This window comes from Oncorhynchus tshawytscha, linkage group LG21 (genome assembly GCF_018296145.1).
Source record: "Oncorhynchus tshawytscha isolate Ot180627B linkage group LG21, Otsh_v2.0, whole genome shotgun sequence".
NCBI lineage: Eukaryota > Metazoa > Chordata > Actinopteri > Salmoniformes > Salmonidae > Oncorhynchus > Oncorhynchus tshawytscha.
Genome location: NC_056449.1, coordinates 494,227 through 514,826, shown reverse-complemented (window position 1 = coordinate 514,826; position 20,600 = coordinate 494,227). Strand labels below are relative to the sequence as shown.

The following is a 20,600-nucleotide window of genomic DNA, read 5'->3' as shown; positions in this document are numbered from 1 at the left end:
ATCGTCTAGAAAACCATATGTACAGTGCAATTATGTAACCGTGTAATTACTGTGCAGGGGTAAAATATTCTGAACAGTAATATCACTAAAATGATGCAAAGATAAAAAAAGTATGCTTAAATTGTTGGCTGAAATATAAGCATATGCAACAACAAAAACTGACCTCTGATGTACCTTAGAGAATGCTTTTTTATTGATAAATATTCCTGTCTGTAAATATCTAAGTATACTGTTGACTGAACTCACATTGTTGTTTTTAACTACTAAGATAGTTTACAGGTGACTCGTGTTCCTTCTGACCATACAAAAAAACTACATGGGAATTGCTTACATCGGAATCCGTCTGTATGCCCTCTCTGATTGTAAGGAGTGAGAATCCAATTCTGGAGCATGCTTTCAGATTTCATAGAAACCATTTGGAACAAATGAGCCTTTCATAAAGAGTAAAAAGAAGCTTTGTGTGATACAAATGTTAGAATTGTTTTCTACAGAGCTAATCAAAATGGAGATCCAGTATATAACTCTACGAACTCTTTTGGAACCAATATTTCATTAGGTGAGTGACATGAATTTGTTAATTACATTGTTAATACTTATCTGGTACATTTTACTTAATGACTAGACCTACATATTTCATTATAATAGACTTATGATATCCAGTGCAAATGGGAAACATGCATCATTGGTGCACTACTTGAAACCTTTCAAGATGCATTATACATCAGACACTTGTCTTGCATGGACAACAGGTTTGAGGCAAATGCATTTGCGACATTTTAGATGATGGCATCTGATCAGCGGTCGTCACTAGTTACCCCAGCCACAAAGTAGTTTTTTAAAAATCTGATTTTAAACCTAACCACACAGCTAACCTCATGCCTAACACTAAACCTTAAATTAAGACCAAAAAGCAACAGCAAAAAAAATAAAAAATAAATGTATTTCTACGATATTGCTAATATTGGCTTTGTGGCTGTGGTAACTAGTGGAAACCCCGCTCAACTGAATGGATCACATGATTTTTCTGCGTGAAATCAAACCTTACTGACAAGAAACGATTGTATATACACATAAAGAGCTATTTAGAAATAGGGGGACTTTGAAATAATTGTATTTTCCCTTCTTCCATGAGGAAGCTGCTTTTGGGGGAGTGGATTGCTGTTGTTGCCCTGCCTGGCAGCCTCACCTTCCTTCCCCCATCCGCGAGAACAGTGCATAACTGTGTACATCATCTTAGCGTAATGGCAAATGAATCTCTTGAAAATGATGGAGGGACCGGTTCGAGAAAATCAAGAAATATACATTTCACATCATCTGTGGATCTCAGCACGTCCTTGGAATCGAGTGTTCAGACTCGAATATTTAAAATAATTGTAATCGGGGATTCAAATGTAGGGAAGACCTGCTTAACCTTCCGCTTCACCGGTGGGAGCTTTCCAGAGAAGACCGAGGCGACAATCGGTGTGGATTTCAGGGAGAAAGCAGTGGAAATAGAGGGCGAAAAAATAAAGGTAAGAGCCTACTTAAGCATCTGATCGAGACAGGGCCGCTTTCCTTTCTTTCCTTGTGTCAATTAACCATTTATGTGTTCATCGCTTCAACCGTTATACATCTATGCATGACATGTCAATAACCCGAGTAGAGAATTATTTCTTTCCTGAGTCCATACGCAATTAAAATGTTCCATTTATATTTAAATGGGTTGTTAGGTTGAATGTTTCTATTAAGTAATATATCCATCAGCAATGTTTGCATATTTTTTGAGTTAACGAATTGACAGAATAATGTTATGTTGCATCAGAGCACAATCACCATCATATCCTCAGATCACCTACTGTTTTCTTTGCACCTGCCTATAAACGAGTCGACAAACCTCCGAATGCCCCCTGCCTAACATGATGACCTAGTCCCTGTGTTTTTAGCAACAGGCAGTGACATAGCTAATGTGATGTTTTAACAATATTTTTATTTGTCTGTCTTCTAATTGAGATTCACCATCAAAATAAAACCTGTGCTCAGTATGAAAGCATAAGCAAGAGCCTCTTTGTTCAATTATCTATTATTCATAAATGGAAGACATGCACTAATGCAGCATTCAAAACACTGGGCCTTTTATAAAAGCATATATGTGGAATTAATCTGTCCTCCCTTTTCCCATGTCCACTGGCTTCATAATGCAATGATCCTCCAAACATAATCATTAAACTAAGCCGGTTACCTACATTTTCCTTTGTACATTGTTCAGTTTATTATTTATTCTGATTATGTCTCAACCCATTTAATATACCATCTATCGCTGACCAATACCAACGATTACTCTCTGGCCACTGGATCTGTTATTACTCCTCAACAGGTGCAGGTGTGGGACACTGCAGGACAGGAACGCTTCAGGAAGAGCATGGTAGAACACTACTACCGCAATGTGCACGCTGTCGTTTTCGTTTACGATGTCACAAAGATGAACTCATTCCAGAACCTGAAGACGTGGATCCAGGAGTGCAACGGGCACCGTGTCTCACCCACTGTGCCTCGGGTACTGGTGGGCAACAAGTGTGACCTGGTTAGTCAGATACAAGTGCCCTCCAACACTGCCCTCAAGTTTGCAGACGCCCACAACATGCTGCTGTTTGAGACCTCAGCCAAGGACCCAAAGGAGAGCCAAAACGTGGACTCCATTTTCATGTGCCTGGCATGTCGGCTGAAGGCCCAGAAGTCCCTGCTGTACAGGGATGTGGAGAGGGAGGACGGAAGGGTTAGGCTTTCACAAGAGACAAATATTAATAAGAGCATCTGCCCTTGCTGAGGGAAATACTGTGACTCTCCTCCACTCTGCAATGATTCCTCCTCTCCTTTTAATACTGCTGTGGCTTGAATGGAAGAATTGAACATAAACAACATAAGAAGAAGATACTGTTCTAAAGTTAACATTTCTTGGAGGAATGTGCGTGCAGTTTTTTCAATTGTTTTATTGAACGGTCTAATACGGTATTGTGGTCTGTCTGTATACACCTCTTTTTGACCCTCTTTTGCTCTACTCTCTTTCTTTGATATATTATCATTATCACATTCTGTGTTTCCTCCTAATAATGGCCTTAAGGCAAGAGATGTTATCCAATGGTGTGTTTGTAAAATATGTTTATTTATTTTGAGTTGTACATATCTGTATATTTTTGCTGTCAGTATTATTTTTTCATGCAATATACATCTGTGTAACATGATTAACACATTCTCACAAAGGGACTTTCATGAAGACTATTCCATGTCAGACTATTTGGGTATACCAGTCAAAATTTGACACATCTACTCATTCCAGGGTTCTTTATTATTACTATGTTTTACATTGTAGAATAATAGGGAAGACATCAAAACTATGAAATAACACATATGGAATCATGTCGTAACTAAAAAAGTGTTAAACAAATCCAAATATATTTTAGATTCTTCAAAGTAGCCACCCTTAGCCTTGATGACAGCTTTGCACTCTTGGCATTCTCTCAATGTATCTATACAATCAGAGGAAGAGGTGAAGTGAGAGAAAAAAAATTGTCTTCCCCATCAGGAGTTTTTGTATGGAGGTCAATGAGATTGTGTAATTTGGTCAACAAAAAAATGGAATGGCTTATTTGCTATGCGAGGCATATTTAATTGAATAGAAGTTTCGTAATGCTTAGGTTGTTATGAGTGTACTAATAAGTAGGACACGTGACTACTTTGAGAAAAACAACTTTATATCAGAGTTGTGCCTGTTGTTCACATGGTCAGTGCTATGCGGGATCCTTGGGACTTCCCTACCCTTAACCCATACCATTTTAAATTTCAACTTCAATGGGGCAGGGACGTCCCAAGGATACCAGATATTATAGATTTTTTAAGGTGGGCATTACATTTTCCTCATTTCTTAATCCCCACGATGCATATCAAAGTAGTGAAGGTATACGCTGTATCAATGAATAAGGCTGATGAAACAGATCAAAATGTTTAGCTTAAAATGTTGATAAAGTATTATTGCTTCACATTTTAAGCGCAGCAATGTAAACACGGTGGTAGGCCGAGCGGTTTCATAGACTTTGAGATGGAAATATCCATTCGAAATTTTGAAAGATGGGAGATGTAAAGATGCAACAAATATCATGGATTACTAATATGACTAGGATAATGCCTTTAGCTGCTAGATAATGAAAGAAAGTTGTTTTGAAAACCAATAGAACAGGAGAGTGCATATGAGGAAGTCTTTATAAAATAATTGCCTCCACGTTTCTATGGTGGGATTTTGGCTATAGGCTGCTTTGAAGCAAGGTAAGACATGCCTCATAATAGGAAGTAAAAAGTCCAGGTTTCAAACAATTAAGGAACAGCAGATGGAAAGGCTTTGCCAAGGACCTTCTCAATTAAATGTTAGCTAGCGACAAAGTAGCCTATGCCTACCCAGAAGAATGTTATCATGATTATTTGCATCAATCCAGTGGCCATTTGTTTTGCAAACGCCATGTGTGCTACAGAAACACTGCAAACCAAACAACAGTGCTAGGTGCCTGCTCAGTTGAATTAATGTCTAACTACACTCAAAAATCTAAATGTCTTAGATTTTTACCAGACCTCAAAAGTGGTCTGATGTGGTTTAAGCATTGTTGTTAACTTAGAGCATCCAATTTTGTTGTTTTCTATTAAAAAACCTATTTAAAAATATGAGATTTCTCATTTTAGGTCATTGAGAGTCTGTCACTGTTTGTCTTCTTTTTTTTTTAATCACACGGCACTGTGCCTTCACCGGGTGGGCCGGTAGGGACATTTTTGCAAAATGTATACCCACTATATATACCCACTTCTCCAGGCACCACTACAACGCCGCCGACACTATATTTCCTGTTAGCATTCCTAAGATCTGGAGAAGCATGTTTTGCAAGCATGGAGAAGCCAGAGACAGCCAGACTAGTAAATTGGGCTAGGAAAAGGTGGGTATTAGAAAAAGGCCATCACGGCATGATGAACGGATAGAACAGAGAAGAAAGAGAAGAGTCGAATCCAGTGGGAAGAAGTGTCTTGAGAATGGCGCCGAGTAACCTGACGAGAGTGAGGATGAATTAGCTGTGGTGGCAGGTGTGGTGAAGACCTCTGAGTTCGAGTCTCGCCCCGATGCTCATGCAAAGGATGAGTCGGACCCAGTGGGAGTGAAAGTTTTGGAGAACGTGGATCTCTGTCTTTTGACTGATCCATATGTAGTCTCAGGCTGGGTAGAAAAGAAGTTGGGTACTATTAAATCGGTGAAGGTAGCTTGAAGTGGATTCTTCTGTTCAGAGGGAGCTTTGTGTCACGCTCCTAGGGACAAGACCTTTGCAGAACATGCACCTTTGAAAGTAGTGATTAGTGAGGTGGCGTTAAGTGTTGAGGTGGAGCAACTGAAATGTAAGATTCCTTGTGTCTGTGATGCCCACCGTTTGGTACGATGCAGCTCGTGGCAAGCGTGGTAAAACTGAGAAGACACTGTCTGTCCTTTTAAGTTTTGAAGGAGAGGCTTTACCTGATAAAGTCATGGAAGGATATGTCAGTTATTCTGTGGGAGCTTTTGGGCCGAACCCACTAAGGCATTTCAGATGCCAACCTTATGGTCATATTGCAGTCTGGTGTATTCAGGATGCTTTGAACATTAACACTCAAAATTGGATGACTTTGTAACTTTGTGACTTTTGGGGGATGAAATTTAAAGTAGGCACCATATTTTTTTATGTGGTTTGACACTTTATTCAGCCCGTAATTAAATGAGATAGGAAAACAGGCAAATGCTAGAAACAGTGGGTCAGGAGCAGAGATTGATCCCTGTTCTCAGGTGGAAAGTTGTAAACACTGCCTGGCACATGTCGTATTCGACTAAACCAAGGCTCTGCACAGGAAATATTTTTATTTATTTTAATTCTTTAACTAGGCAAGTCAGTTAAAAACAAATTTTAATTTTCAATGACGGCCTAGGAACAGTGGGTTAACTGCCTTGTTCAGAGGCAGAACGACGGATTTTTACCTTTCGGTTACTAATCCAACGCTCTAACCACTAGGTTACCCTGCCACCCCAAGGAAATATTCATGTTTGATGGCAGTAGGTAACAATCATAGACTGCAATCTCCATGTCCATAGACTGCTTTCAAGGCAAGGACACAATCATTTAATAATGGGTGAACTCTCTCTTTAAGTAATCACATTAACAACAGTGACCAGAGTAAAGGTAGTATGCATGTGTGCTATGCCTACTGCTTCCAGAATTATAAGAAATGTTTACAGTAAATGTCACTCTATCTGGACCATGGATGACATAGCTGACAGTTTTAATGACAGTTTTAGATTTTGTACTACTTGAAATGTTGATAAAATTGAGAGATGTCACCAGGGCGTATGGGGTTATCTGTAACACAAATGTATGTATTAGGACTCCTTATAACCAAGTGCATATTTAATGTATAGTTCTGAAATTGACTAAAATACTAACATGTGCTGCCATGCTGTTAAATACTATCACACACATAACACATAAACAAACAATTCATTTAACTTACATTCATCTTTCTGTCTCATATAAACACTAGGTAGATTACTTATCCTCACAAGATGGAAGCATTTAATTTCAATATACTGGACACTTAATTTCAACATATTTTTGTGACTCAATTCCCACCATTAAAAACAAAGCAAACAACCACATTTTTACGTCTGACACCAGCATGTTATGGGCAAGAGTGTCAGTTATGGGTCCCACTGACCCAGTAACTGCAGGACCTGGAGGCCCAGGGGGTCCAGGCAAGACAGGGAGACCCTACCCCACAAAAAACACACAAGAGAAGACATGTTGATTTTTGAACACTTCAATTTGGCCCATTCTACCTGTCACCTTCCAATGCATGCAAATGGTCCCCAGTTTGTGCTTAAATATAGTTTGTGTTCTCAGTCAACTTTCTTGGTAAAAGAAGGGCCAATAAAGAAATATAAAATACTGAAAGATGTCGTGAAGGACTACATAGCTAAAAAGGAACATATAAATTCCTTGGTTAGACAAAATACATCTATGAATATGTTCAGCTCGACATTAGCAAATTGGTTACACAACTTCAATGGCAAATTGCATTCCACTTGAAGATTCTGACGCTGTGGGATACTTCAGTCAAGGTTTGGTCTTGAATACAAACATCTGTAATGGGTTCATGGTTGTTTATACTAGTGACAGGTGTAGTGGACTATTAGCTGAACCAGCAAGGATGATGAGGAAATATGGCCTTTAGGTAATCAGTGGAGTGAAGATACAGTACACATCGTTGTACGAGATCTTCAGTTTCTTGGCAATTTCACACATGGAATAGCCTTAATTTCTCAGAACAAGAATAAACTTATGAGTTTCAGAAGAAATGTCTTTGTTTCTGGCCTGTAATTGAACACACAAATGTTGATTCTCCAGATACTCAACTAGTCTAAAGACGGACAGTTTTATTGCTTCTTTAATTAGCACAACAGTTTTCAGCTGTGCTAACATAATTGCAAATGGTTTTATAATGATCAATTAGCCTTTTAAAGTGGTAAACCTGGATTAGATAACACAACGTCCCATTGGAACACAGGAGTGGTGGTTGCTGATAATGGGCCTCTGTACGCCTATGTAGATATTCCATAAAAAAATCAGCCGTTTCCAGCTACAATAGTCATTTACAACATTAACAATGTCTACACTATATTTCTGATCAATTTGATGTTATTTTAATGGACAAAAAATGTGCTTTTCTTTCAAAAACAAGGACATTTCCAACTGACCCCAAACTTTTGAACAGTAGTGTATATATCAAGTAATAATTTCATCAGAAAATTGAACAATAAGATAGAATGAGACCCCTACTAATATCACATTTGAAGTCCCCTGCCTTTGCCAGTATGTCTTCCAGCTGCTTCTTTCCAAAAGAAGATGGTCGCTTGATGGTAAACTCATGCCCCAGACATCTAATAACGATGGTCCCCTTCTCAAAAGAGAGGTAGGGGAACCAACCTTTTCTACCACATTCATCTAACAGTGCAGACACAGAGAGCTTGGCATGTATAACACACATACATACTGTATATATATCAAACATTGAATCTTACATACTACATTAACTTCTTGGTGACAGGGGGGCAGTATTGAGTAGCTTGGATGAATAAGGTGCCCAGAGTAAACTGCCTGCTACTCTGTCCCAGATGCTAATATATGCATATTATTAGTAGTATTGGATAGGAAACACTCTGAAGTTTCTAAAACTGTTTGAATGGTGTCTGTGAGTATAACAGAACTCATATAGCAGGCAAAACCTGAGAAAAATCCAACCAGGAAGTGGGAAATCTGAGGTTTGTAGTTTTTCAACTCTTTGCCATTCCAATATACCGTGTAAATGGGGTCATATTGCACTTCCTAAGGCTTCCACTAGAAGTCAACAGTCTTTAAAACGTTGTTTCAGGCTTCTACTGTGAAGGAGGGGGGAATGAGAGCTGATTGAGCCAGGTGTCTGGCAGAGTGCCACAGGCTCTGAGGCGCGGTCACGAGAGAGTTAGCTCTCGGTCCATTGCTTTTCTACAGACATAGGAATTCTCCGGTAGGAACATTAATGATAAAAACATCCTAAAGATTGATTCTATACTTAGTTTGACAAGTTTCTACGGGCTGTAACATTACTTTTTTTACTTTTCGTTCGATATTCGGCTGGACCTGAATGGGCGTTTGGATTTGTTTACCAAACTCGCTAACAAAAGAAGCTATTTGGACATAAATGATTAACTTTATCGAACAAATCAAACATTTATTGTGGAACTGGGATTCCTGGGGGTGCATTCTGATGAAGATCATCAAAGGTAAGTGAATATTTATAATGCTATTTCTGAGTAATGTTGACTACACAATATGGTGGATATCTTTTTGGCTGCCTTGTTGGCTGAACGCTGTACTCAGATTATTGCATGGTTTGCTTTTTCCGTACATTTTTTTTCAAATCTGACACAGCGGTTGCATTAAAGAGAAGTATATCTCTAATTCCATGTATAACACTTGTATTTTCTACAACATTTATGATGAGTATTTCTGTGAATTGATGTGGCTCTCTGCACAATCACCGCATGTTTTAGAACTACTGAAATTAACGCGCCAATGTAAAATTAGATTTTTTTATATAAATATGCACTTTATCGAACAAAACATGCATGTATTGTGTAACATGAAATCCTACAAGTGTCATCTGATGAAGATCATCAAAGGTTAGTGATTAATTTTATCGCTATTTGTGCTTTTGTGACTCCTCTCTTTGGCTGGAAAAATGGCTGTGTTTTTCTGTGAGTTGGTGGTGACCTAACATAATCGCTTGTGGTACTTTCACTGTAAAGCATTTTTGAAAGACACTGTTGCTGGATTAATGAGAATTTTATCTTTAAAATGGTGTAAAATACTTGTATGCCTGAGGAATTTTAATTATGAGATTTTTGTTGTTTTGAATTTGGCGCCCTGCACTTTCACTGGCTGTTGGCGAGGTGGGATGCTACTGTCCCACATATCCCAGAGGTTAATGCTAACAATAAACAATACAATTACATTTAAACTGAAATCAATTGATGTAACTAAATATATCTGCAATCTATTGCCGTGGCTAAATGTATCTGTAATCTATTGATGTGACTAAATGTATCTGCTGTTTGCTATTGTCAGAAAGGAAATCACTTTAAACATAAACATACTAAATTTAGAATTGAAGACATCTTTAACCGCCTGAACTAGATCTTCTTGGCTCCGCCCACCCTCCTTTGATCCAGTTGTGTTCACACCTATGAACAATTAAAATAGCATGGTGCAGAATGACACAATATAGGACAAGTATAAGCACCCACCTAATTATTATTATAGGTATTTATGGTAAATATGCTTAGGAAAACAAGAAACACAGCCACCACATTGTATGGCTTCTGCTTTTCAATAGTGCTTTACCTGCAAAGGAAAGACCAAATTCTCAGACAACTCCAGTTCACATGACAAACTGTTGCGCTCCTGTAGTGGCCAGGTGCTGCACCTCCTTTTGTTCTCCATTTTTCTTCAAGATGAGGACAACAGCTTCCACCACATTTTAAAGATAAAATTCTCGTTAATCCAGCCACAGTGTCTGATTTCAAAAATGCTTTACAGCGAAAACACCACAAGCGATTATGTTAGGTCACCACCAATTAGTCATTTGTTTTCAATATAAGAAGTGCATCTCGTTATTGGTGGGTGGGGTTTTCCCTATACATTTCCAGTGTTTCCCAGTGGCCAGAAGATTACCATTAATTGTAAAGGTTGGCCTGCCTTGAGAGGACAAGAGAAGTGAAGGTGACTTACACCAAATTTCCAGTAATGGCAGTCTGGCAGTTGAATTGTAAGTATGGCAAAAGTATTACCTCCAGCCAGGATCAGCTCTCCTTCTCCCTGGGTACGACTCCCTAAACCTTTGTATATTTTGCTGTTTCTAATTTAAAGTGAAGCTAAAAAAGTATATAGTTGAAGTCGGTAGTTTACATACACTTAGGTTGGAGTCATTAAAACTCGTTTTTCAACCACTCCACAAATTGTTAACAAACTATAGTTTTGGCAAGTCGGTTAGGATATCTACTTAGTGCATGACAAGTAATTTTTCCAACAATTATTTACAGACAGATTATTTCACTTTTCACTGTATCACAATTCCAGTGGGTCAGAAGTTTACATTCACTAAGTTAACTATGCCTTTAAAGAGCTTGGAAAATTCCAGAAAATGATGTCATGGCTTTAGAAGCTTCTGATAGGCTAATTGACATCATTTGGCGGTGTACCTGTGGATGTATTTCAAAGCCTACCTTCAAACTCATTGCCTCTTTGCTTGACATCATGGGGAAATCAAAAGAAATCAGCCAAGACCTCAGAAATATAATTGTAGACCTCCACAAGTCTGGTTCATCCTTGGGAGCAATTTCCAAACGCCTGAAGGTGCCACGATCATCTGTACAAACAATAGTACGCAAGTATAAACACCATGGGACCACGCAGCCGTCATACCACTCAGGATGGAGACGCGTTCTGTCTCCTAGAGATGAACGCACTTTGATGGACCTTGTGAAGATGCTGGAGGAAACAGGTACAAAAGTATCTATATCCACAGTAAAACGAGTCCTATATTGACACAACCTGAAAGGCGGCTCAGCAAGGAAGAAGCCACTGCTGCAAAACCGCCATTAAAAAGTCAGACTACGGTTTGCAACTGCACATGGGGACAAAGATTATACTTTTTGTGGAAATGTTCTCTGGTCTGATGAAACAAAAATATAACTGTTTGGCCATCATTATCTTTGGAGAATAAAGGGGGAAGCTTGCAAGTCAAAGAACACCATCCCAACTGTGAAGCATGGGGGTGGCAGCATCATGTTGTGGGAGTGCTTTGCTGCAGGAGGGACTGGTGCACTTCACAAAATAGATGGCATGATGAGGAAAGGAAATTATGTGGATATATTGAAGCAACATGTCAAGACATCAGTCAGGAAGTTAAAACTTGGTTGCAAATGCGTCTTCCAAATGGACAATGACCCCAAGCATACTTCCAAAGTTGTGGCAAAATGGCTTAAAGGACAACAAAGTCAAGGTATTGGATTGACCATCACAAAGCCCTGACCTCAATCCTATAGAACATTTGTTGGCAGAACTGACAAAGAGTGTGAGAGCAAGGAGGCCTACAAACCTGACTCAGTTACACCAGCTCTGTCAGGAGGAATGGGCCAGAATTCACCCAACTTATAGTGGGCATCTTGTGGAAGGCTACCCAAAACGTTTGACTCAAGTTAAACAATTTAAAAGGCAATGCTACCAAATACTAATTGAGTGTATGTAAACTTCTGACCCACTGGGAATGTGATGAAAGAAATAAAAGCTGAAATAAATCAAATCAATTTGTCCACCCAATCCCTCTTTCCACTAACCCCTCAAAATCTACCAACCCTGTGGTCACATGTCCCTAATTCCACCTCCCTCTCACCCCCAACCACACCTTTCCTCCATTTCATACCTTAACTACAGACACAGACACTGATGCGACTAGTTCTGTAGTCGCATCAGCCTCAGTTACCAGGGCTGAGGACCTCTTTTTCAAACCCCGTTCATGATAAGACACAAGGGTACCCCTTATGTGTATCATGGTGCCGGAGAAGATGGCTAACGTTTTACATGCTCCAAACCAACTGTGTTTTGTTTTTTTTGCGTTATTTGTAACTTGTGTTTTTACTTATTTTGTACATAATGTTGCTGCCACCTCCTCTTATGACCGAAAATATCTTCTGGACATCAGAACAGCGATTACTCACCACGAACTGGCAGAATATTATTTCCTTTAATGAGTCCGACGAGCCCAGGAACAGGCCCAAATCCCTGTCATTTGCGTGAAGAGAAGACAGAGAAAGAGAGGGCAGAGGTTGGGCTGCCTTCTGAGAATTCGTAGGCGATTGAATAAAACCTCACTGCCTTCCGTTCTATTAGCTCACGTGCAATCATTGGAAAATAAAATTGACGACCTACGAGGAAGATTAAACTACCAACGGGACATTCAAAACTGTAATATCTTATGCTTCACGGAGTTGTGGCGGAACGACGACATTATCAACATACAGCTGGCTGGTTATATGAAGTATAGGCAGAATAGAACAGCAGCGTCTGTTAAGACAAGGGGTGGCGGACTATGTGTATTTGTAAACAACAGCTGGTGCACGATATCTAAGGAAGTCTTGAGGTTTTGCTCGCCTGAGGTAGAGTATCTCATGATAAGCTGTAGACCACACTATCTACCTAAAGAGTTGATCTGTATTTTTCGTAGCTGTCTACATACCGCCACAGACCGATGCTGGCACTAAGACCTCACTCAATGAGCTGTATTCTGCAATATGCAAATAGGAAAACGCTCATCCAGAGGTGGTGCTCCTAATAGCTGGGGACTTTAATGCAGGGAAACTTAAATCTGTTTTATCAAATTTCTATCAGCAGGTTAAATGTGCAACCAGAGGGGGAAAAACTCTAGACCACCTTTACTCCACACACAGAGATGCGTACAAAGCTCTCCCTTGCCCTCCATTTGGTAAATATGACCATAATGCCATTCTCCTGATTCCTGCTTAAAAGCAAAAATTAAAGCAGGAAGCAGCAGTGACTCAGTCTATAAAAAAAGTGTTCAGATGAAGCAGATGCTAAGCTGCAGGACTGTTTTGCTAGCACAGACTGGAATATGTTCCAAGATTCTTCCGGTGGCATTGAGGAGTACACCACATCAGTCACTGGCTTCATCAATAAGTGCATCAATGACGTCATCCCCACAGTGACCAAACGTACATACCCCAACCAGAAGCCATGGATTACAGGCAACATCCGCACTGAGCTAAAGGCTAGAGCTGCCACTTTCAAGGAGAGGGACTCTAACCCGGAAGCTTATAAGAAATCCCACTATGCCCTCTGACGAACCATCAAACAGGCAAAGCGTCAATACAGGACTAAGATCGAATCGTACTACACCAGCTTTGAAGATCGTCAAATGTGGCAGGGCTTGGAAACCATTAGACTACAAAGGGAATCACAACCGAGAGCTGCCCAGACACGAGCCTACCAGACAAGCTAAACTATTTCTATGCTCGCTTTTTGAGGCAAATAACACTGAAACATGAATGAGAGCACCAGCTGTTCCAGACGACTGTGTGATCACCCTCTCCGCAGCCGATGTAAGTAAGACCTTTAAACAGGTCAACATTCACAAGGCCGCAGGGCCAGATGGATTACCAGGACATGTCCTGCGAGCATGCGCTGACCAACTGACAAGTGTCTTCACTGACATATTCAACCTCCTGTCCGTGTCTCTAATACCAATATGTTTTAAGCAGACCACTATAGTCCCTGTGCCCAAGAACACTAAGGTAACCTGCCTAAATTACTACTGACCTGTAGCACTCAGGTCTGTAGCCATGAAGGTCTTTGAAAGGCTGATCATGGCTCACATCAACACCATTATCCCAGAAACCCTAAACTCACTCCAATTGCATACTGCCCTAATAGATCCACAGATGATGCAATCTCTATTGCACTCCACACTGCCCTTTCCCACCTGGACAAAAGGAACACCTATGTGAGAATGCTATTCATTGACGATAGCTCAGCGCTCAACACCATAGTTCTCTCAAAGCTCATCAATAAGCTAAGGACCCTTGGACTAAACACCTCCCTCTGCAACTGGATCCTGAACCTCCCCCAGGTGGTAAGGGTAGGTAACAACACATCCACCACGCTGATCCTCAACACAGGGGCGCCCTCAGGAGTGCGTGCTCAGTCCCCTCCTGTACTCCCTGTTCACTCATGACTGCACGGCCAGGCATGACTCCAACACCATAATTAAGTTTGCAGATGACACAATAGTGGTAGGCCTGATCACTGACAATGACGAGACAGCCTATTGGGAGGAGGTCAGAGACCTGGCCGTGTGGTGCAAGGACAACAGCCTCTCCCTCAATGTGATCAAGACAAAGGAGATGATTGTGGACTACAGGAAAAGGAGGACAGAGCACGCCCCCATTCTCATCGACTGGGCTGTAGTGGAGCAGCTTGAGAGCTTCAAGTTCCTTGGTGTCCACATCACCAACAAACTAACATGGTCCAAGGACACAAAGCCAGTCGTGAAGAGGGCATGACAAAACCTATTCCCCTTCAGGAGACTGAAAAGATTTGGCATGGGTCCTCAGATCATCAAACGGTTCTACAGCTGCACCACTGGTTGCATCACTGCTTGGTATGGCAACTGCTCGGCCTCTAACCGCAAGGCACAACAGATGGTAGTGCGTACGGCCCAGTACATCACTGGGGCCAAGCTTCCTGCCATCTAGGACCTCTGTACCGGGCGGTGTCAGAGGAAGGCCCTAAAATTGTCCACGACTCCAGCCACCCTAGTCATAAACTGTTACTGCACGGTAAGCGGTACCGGAGCGCCAACTCAAGGTCCAAGAGGCTTCTAAACAGCTTCTACCCCCAAGCCATAAGACTCATGATCATCTAATCAAATGGCTACCCAGACTATTTCCATTGCCCTCCCCCTCTTTTATGCCACTGCCACTCTCTTATCTATGCATAGTCACTTTTAATAACTCTACCTACATGTACTTATTTCCTCAATTACCTCGACTAACGACGTTTTGACTCTGTACCGGTACCCCCTGTATATAGTCTCGCTATTGTTATTTTACTGCTGCTCTATAATTACTTGTTCCTTTCATTTCTTATTGTTCGTATATTTTAAACTGCATTGTTGGTTAACGGACTTGTAAGTAAGCATTTCACTGCAAGGTCTACTACACCTATATTCTGGGGCGGCAGGGTAGCCTAGTGGTTAGAGCAGTGGACGAGTAACCGGAAGGTTGCAAGTTCAAATCCCCGAGCTGACAAGGTACAAATCTGTCATTCTGCCCCTGAACAGGCAGTTAACCCACTGTTCCTAGGCTGTCATTGAAAATAAGAATTTGTTCTTAACTGACTTGTCTAGTTAAATAAAGGTAAAAATGTAAAATAATTGGTGCATGTGATGAATTTGATTTGTTAGCTGTTATGAAGTGTCTTCCTACAACAACAAAGATATTAAATTGTAACATGGACAGGAGGTTGAATATGTCAGTGAAGACACTTGTCAGTTGGTCAGACACTTGTCAGTTGGTCTATATGTAAGTGTTTCCTAGTCTATGAACAAGAGCCTTCAGGCCTACTTTTTCATTATACTGCCCTGTAGCACTCACTTCTGTCATCATGAAGTGCTTTGAGAGACTAGTCAAGGATCATATCACCTCCACCTTACCAGCCACCCTAGACGCACTTCAGTTTGCATACTGCCCCAACAGGTCCAAAGACGATGCAATTGCCATCACACTGCAAACTGCCCCTCTGGACAAAAGGAATACCTATGTAAGAATGCTGTTCATTGACAACAGCTCATCATTAAGCACCATAGTACCCACCAAGCTCATCATAAAGCTGGAGGCACTGGGTCTCAACCCCGCCCTGTGCAATTGGGTCCTGGACGTGACGGGCCGCCCCCAGGTGGTGAAGGTAGGAAACAACATCTCCACTTCGCTGACCCTCAACACTGGGGCCCCACAAAGGTGCGTTCTCAGCCCCCTCCTGTACTCCCTGTTCACCCACAACTGCGTGACCATGCACACCTCCAACTCAATCATCAAGTTTGCAGATGACACAACAGTAGTGGGCTTGATTACCAACAACGACGAGACAGCCTACAGGGGGCACTCGGAGTGTGGTGTTAGGAAAACAACGATGTGGATAGGGAGCACCCCCCTATCCACATCGAAGGGACAGCAGTGGAGAAGGTAGAACGTTTGAAGTTCCTCAGCGTACACATCACAGACTAACTGAAATGGTACTCACACAGACAGAGTGGTGAAGAAGGCGCAACAGCGCCTCTTCAACCTTAGGAGGACCTGACAAACTTTTACAGATGCACAATCGAGAGCATCCTGTCGGGCTGTACGGCAACTGCACTGCCCTTGAAATGATTATGTTTCAGTCAAACATATATGTTTGGGTTTCTTGCAGTCAATAGTCTACAAATTATTTGTAATTATAAACTGATTGATTGGCTGACAGCTGTGGTATATCAGTCCGTATACCACGGGTATGACAAAACATTTATTTTTACTGCTCTAATTACGTTGGTAACCAGTTTATAAAAGCGATAAGGTACCTTAGGGGTTTGTGGTATAAGTCCAATACACCACGGCTAAGGACTGTATCCAGGCACTTCGCGTTGCATCATGCATAAGAACCGTGCATAAGAACAACCCTTAGCCGTGGTATATTGGCCATATACCACACCCCCTCAGGCCTCATTGCTGAATTATGTTCCGGCCCCGACCATCCGCTCTTGTGCGATCCAGAACGGCTCATAGCAGCAGCAGGAAAATGTCTTTCACCAAGTAGTAGAAGCAGATTATTCAGTCAACTTTCATACCGGTCCTAGACTATGGAAACATCATCCACATAAGCAAGTGTGTGTGAATTATTTTGCTGTATAAAAACATTTTTGCCCATTGCAACACTGTACAACAACACCTTTTTAAGATGCGACTTTCCTAATCCAACACTTGTAAGGTCTATCCAACCGTTTCACTCCAATTGAGTGGAATGTTACCCAACATATACATTTAAGCAGTGTATTATAAGTACACTACACCACAATTTCTAATGGTAGGACATAAAGTAGGTACTCTTTCCATTTGTCCTATTGAAACACAGAAAACTATAGTATTTAGCCTAAAGCAGCATATGTAGACTATAGATGTAGGCTACTGTATAGTCAGTCACATAGCACGATGTTAAAATGTTAGAGCAGAACATTTGTCTGAACAACTTATATTCTCTTAGTATCTCTTAGTAGAAAAAATCATCAAAATGTATGAGAATATTGCATTTTGAAGTGCAAATACTGTTGAATCTGTAGGCAAATCATTAACAGTTGGACTTGGAATATTGTTATATTCTCATAAAAGAATAGCATAAAAGAATAGCACCTGTAGGGACAGCTCTCACAACAATGCGATACTCCTCAGGAGTGAATGTAACATTGTGTGTTCTCATAAATTCTGGATAATTATATAGTTTTCCATCATTATTCAATAATTGTTTAACCCAAATAATGTTGTTGTCAAACCAGTTCTGGAAAAATGAATACTTGTTTTTGTATTTTATGTCTTTATTATTCCAGAATGTATACCTATGTGGGGAAAATTGTGTTTGTACATGAGGTTCCAAGTTAGAACTACTTGTTCATGAAAGTTTGCAACCTTAATAGGGATTTTACCCATATCAAAGTTGCATTTGAGTAAGAATTCTAGACCACCAATCTGTTGGAATATTAAATTAGGGATGATATTCCAAATGTAATTCTTATTTCTTAAATAGTTTTGTATCCATTTAATCTTAAATATTATATTAGAGGTTTTAAAATCCAGAGCATTCAGGCAGGTAGCCTAGTGGTTAGAGTGTTGGACTAGTAACCGAAAGGTTGCAAGATCAAATACCCTAGCTGACAAGGTAAAAACTCTTGACCCTCTAGCCAGAATTGTGTTTGTACATGAGGTTAGAAGTACTTGTTTCTGAAAGTTTGCAAGCTTAATAGGGATTTTACCAATATCAAAGTTGCATTTGAGTAAGAATTCTAGACCACCAATCTGTTGGAATATTAAATTAGGGATGATATTCCAATTGCAATCCTTATTTCTTAAATAGTTTTATATTTTGATCAAATATTTTGATAAAAGTACACGTCCAAATAAAGAAAGATCTCTTAATAACCAGGAGTTAAATCTATTTCCAGTATTCAAAATACATCAAATGAACCTGAAAAATTACTCAACATCACACTCTTGTGGCGAAGAAATATTGTAATGAAACAGCAGGGTGCTGGTCTCGAACCCTCGGCCTTCTACCCGAAGTCCAGCGCTCTATCGACCGTGCCACAAAAGCATGCACGAGCATGGGTCGTTACAATATAATGCACCTAGAATGTCCCACATATTTTCCTAAACTAACAAAACCACACTGCTAGCTGGCGCTCCAAAATGTATAAACATATACTTTATACAATTGTCATAAATTACCTGCAATCGTGGGACACACACCGTATGGATGATTGATGAGTAGTCGACGGGATGTAAATAGCACTCCTAAAGAAGATGCATTTTCGAGTTAGCTCCCAACTTCAAAGAGGGAATTTTAGCTAGCATAAAATCCACATGGCAAACTGAGATTCGGCAAATAACATATAAAGTGGCTTATTTGACACCAAACCAACAACAGTAGTTAATAATAACATAAATTGCTAATGTACGATGTAAAAGGTGGATTTTATGATGTAATGTCAACTTTATACAATTCTATCCTGGGACCACAATTTTCAACTCACCAACAGCAATTCTCCATAAATTTGCTGTGGATTACCCAGAATCCCATACCTTTATCACTTTCTCTATATCCCTGGTTGATGTACATTTCAGAGCCTCTTCAGTGTGGATGGGGTATAGCATACATTTTCAACAACAAAGACTGCACTTCCAGTTTGTGTTCTTTACTCTGTTAAACTCTTGTCTTCATTCCTAGGCACAGCGCATGGAACCACCGTTGTCATGCAAAACATCAAATCAAAACAAAACAAAGCGTAACACATTATAAATAATATCAAATATCAATGTAGTATGACAAATATGAATCAGCCATCCATTGTGTTATATCATAAATCCTACACAGCTGTTTCTGTTTCAGTTAATGATTGTTTTTCAACCTACATATTGAATTGATGATCATTAGCACCTGTTTGGTATAATTGTTTAACCATACACCTGACTATATGCCCACAAAATCCCTGACATTGTGCAAATGTACCTACAAGAATGGTCACACCAAGGGTGGTCACACCAAATTTGGATTTGATGTAGGTTTTTCTTCTGTTCACTCACTTTGCATTTAGTTCATTGATAAATATAATCTATTAACATGTCTATTTTTGAAAGCATTCTTACTTTACAGCATTTTTTCATACCTGCCAAAAACTTTTTCACAGTACTGTGTGTGCATATTTTCTCATCAGGCCACAGAGAAACCTCTGTTCTAGCACCAGACTGAAGGTTCCCTCCAGATTGGTCCTCAATCTGTTACTCTGCAGTCTGTGGAGTGGAGTCTGGAAGCGACTGCTGGTGGGGGACCATCGATGGAGGATGCTGTTCTTCCTCTCCATCGTCTTGAGTGTTATGGAATCAGAAAGGTTCTAAATACTTTGACCAGGGAGATCAATTATATTCATTGATCTAACAATTGCACTGTTAAAAACTGAGGAAGTACCCCTCGATCTGCACAAGCTGAAAAACAGCTGTTCCGTCTCCACTTTCCTGCTGTGCCCTGAAAACAATAATGCATGCCGAAAAGTAACAACTTTGTTTTGTCATTTGAAATTAATTACATACATTGCAATTGTATGTTTCTGGAGCATTGCAACATATTGCTCCTCCCAGCAAAGAGCAGGTTTTTGCCTCTCAAGGGTGACACCTACATTCCTGCCCCAATCCCTAATGGTGTCCAGTGTTGTTCCTAAAACATAACAACAGTGACAGATGTGACAACATTTCTAATCAATACTGAAATGCTATGCTTAGATTATTGATACAATGGTTTACCTGAAAGAGACTGTGCAATTTCTGCCATTTCCCTTTCTGCCTCTGTTGCAACTTCTGTTGCTCGGGAAAACATCTGTGGCAGAGAATCCACTAAAACAAAACAAAAACAGGAAATGTTAAGAACATCACTAGAGTCAACCAGCATCAAGTAAATTAATAAAAACTGTACTAACGTTGCCTCTGGCATATCTTTTTCCCATGGTAGAGAAGTGCATCAGTCAGGATGTCAATACGATGGGACGGCGTCATTTTTTGGTGACCTTCCCAAAGCGCCTCCGATACGACCACAGGCTCTCCATCTGCTCCCCATCTGCCAGTCCAGCACTTTCGACATATCGGGTGTTGAATTTCATCTAGA

General features: G+C 40.4%; 1 protein-coding gene across 1 annotated transcript; it reads left to right on the top strand.

Annotated features, from left to right (window-relative positions):
• Window positions 1-991: 991 nt before the first annotated feature.
• LOC112220607 (ras-related protein Rab-33A-like) lies at window positions 992-3,366 on the top strand. The gene is made up of 2 exons (XM_024382451.2): window positions 992-1,511; window positions 2,354-3,366. The coding sequence occupies exons 1-2, from the start codon at window positions 1,128-1,130 to the stop codon at window positions 2,801-2,803; spliced, it is 834 nt and encodes a 277-aa protein (XP_024238219.1). The 5' UTR covers window positions 992-1,127; the 3' UTR covers window positions 2,804-3,366.
• The last annotated feature ends 17,234 nt before the right edge of the window (window positions 3,367-20,600 follow it).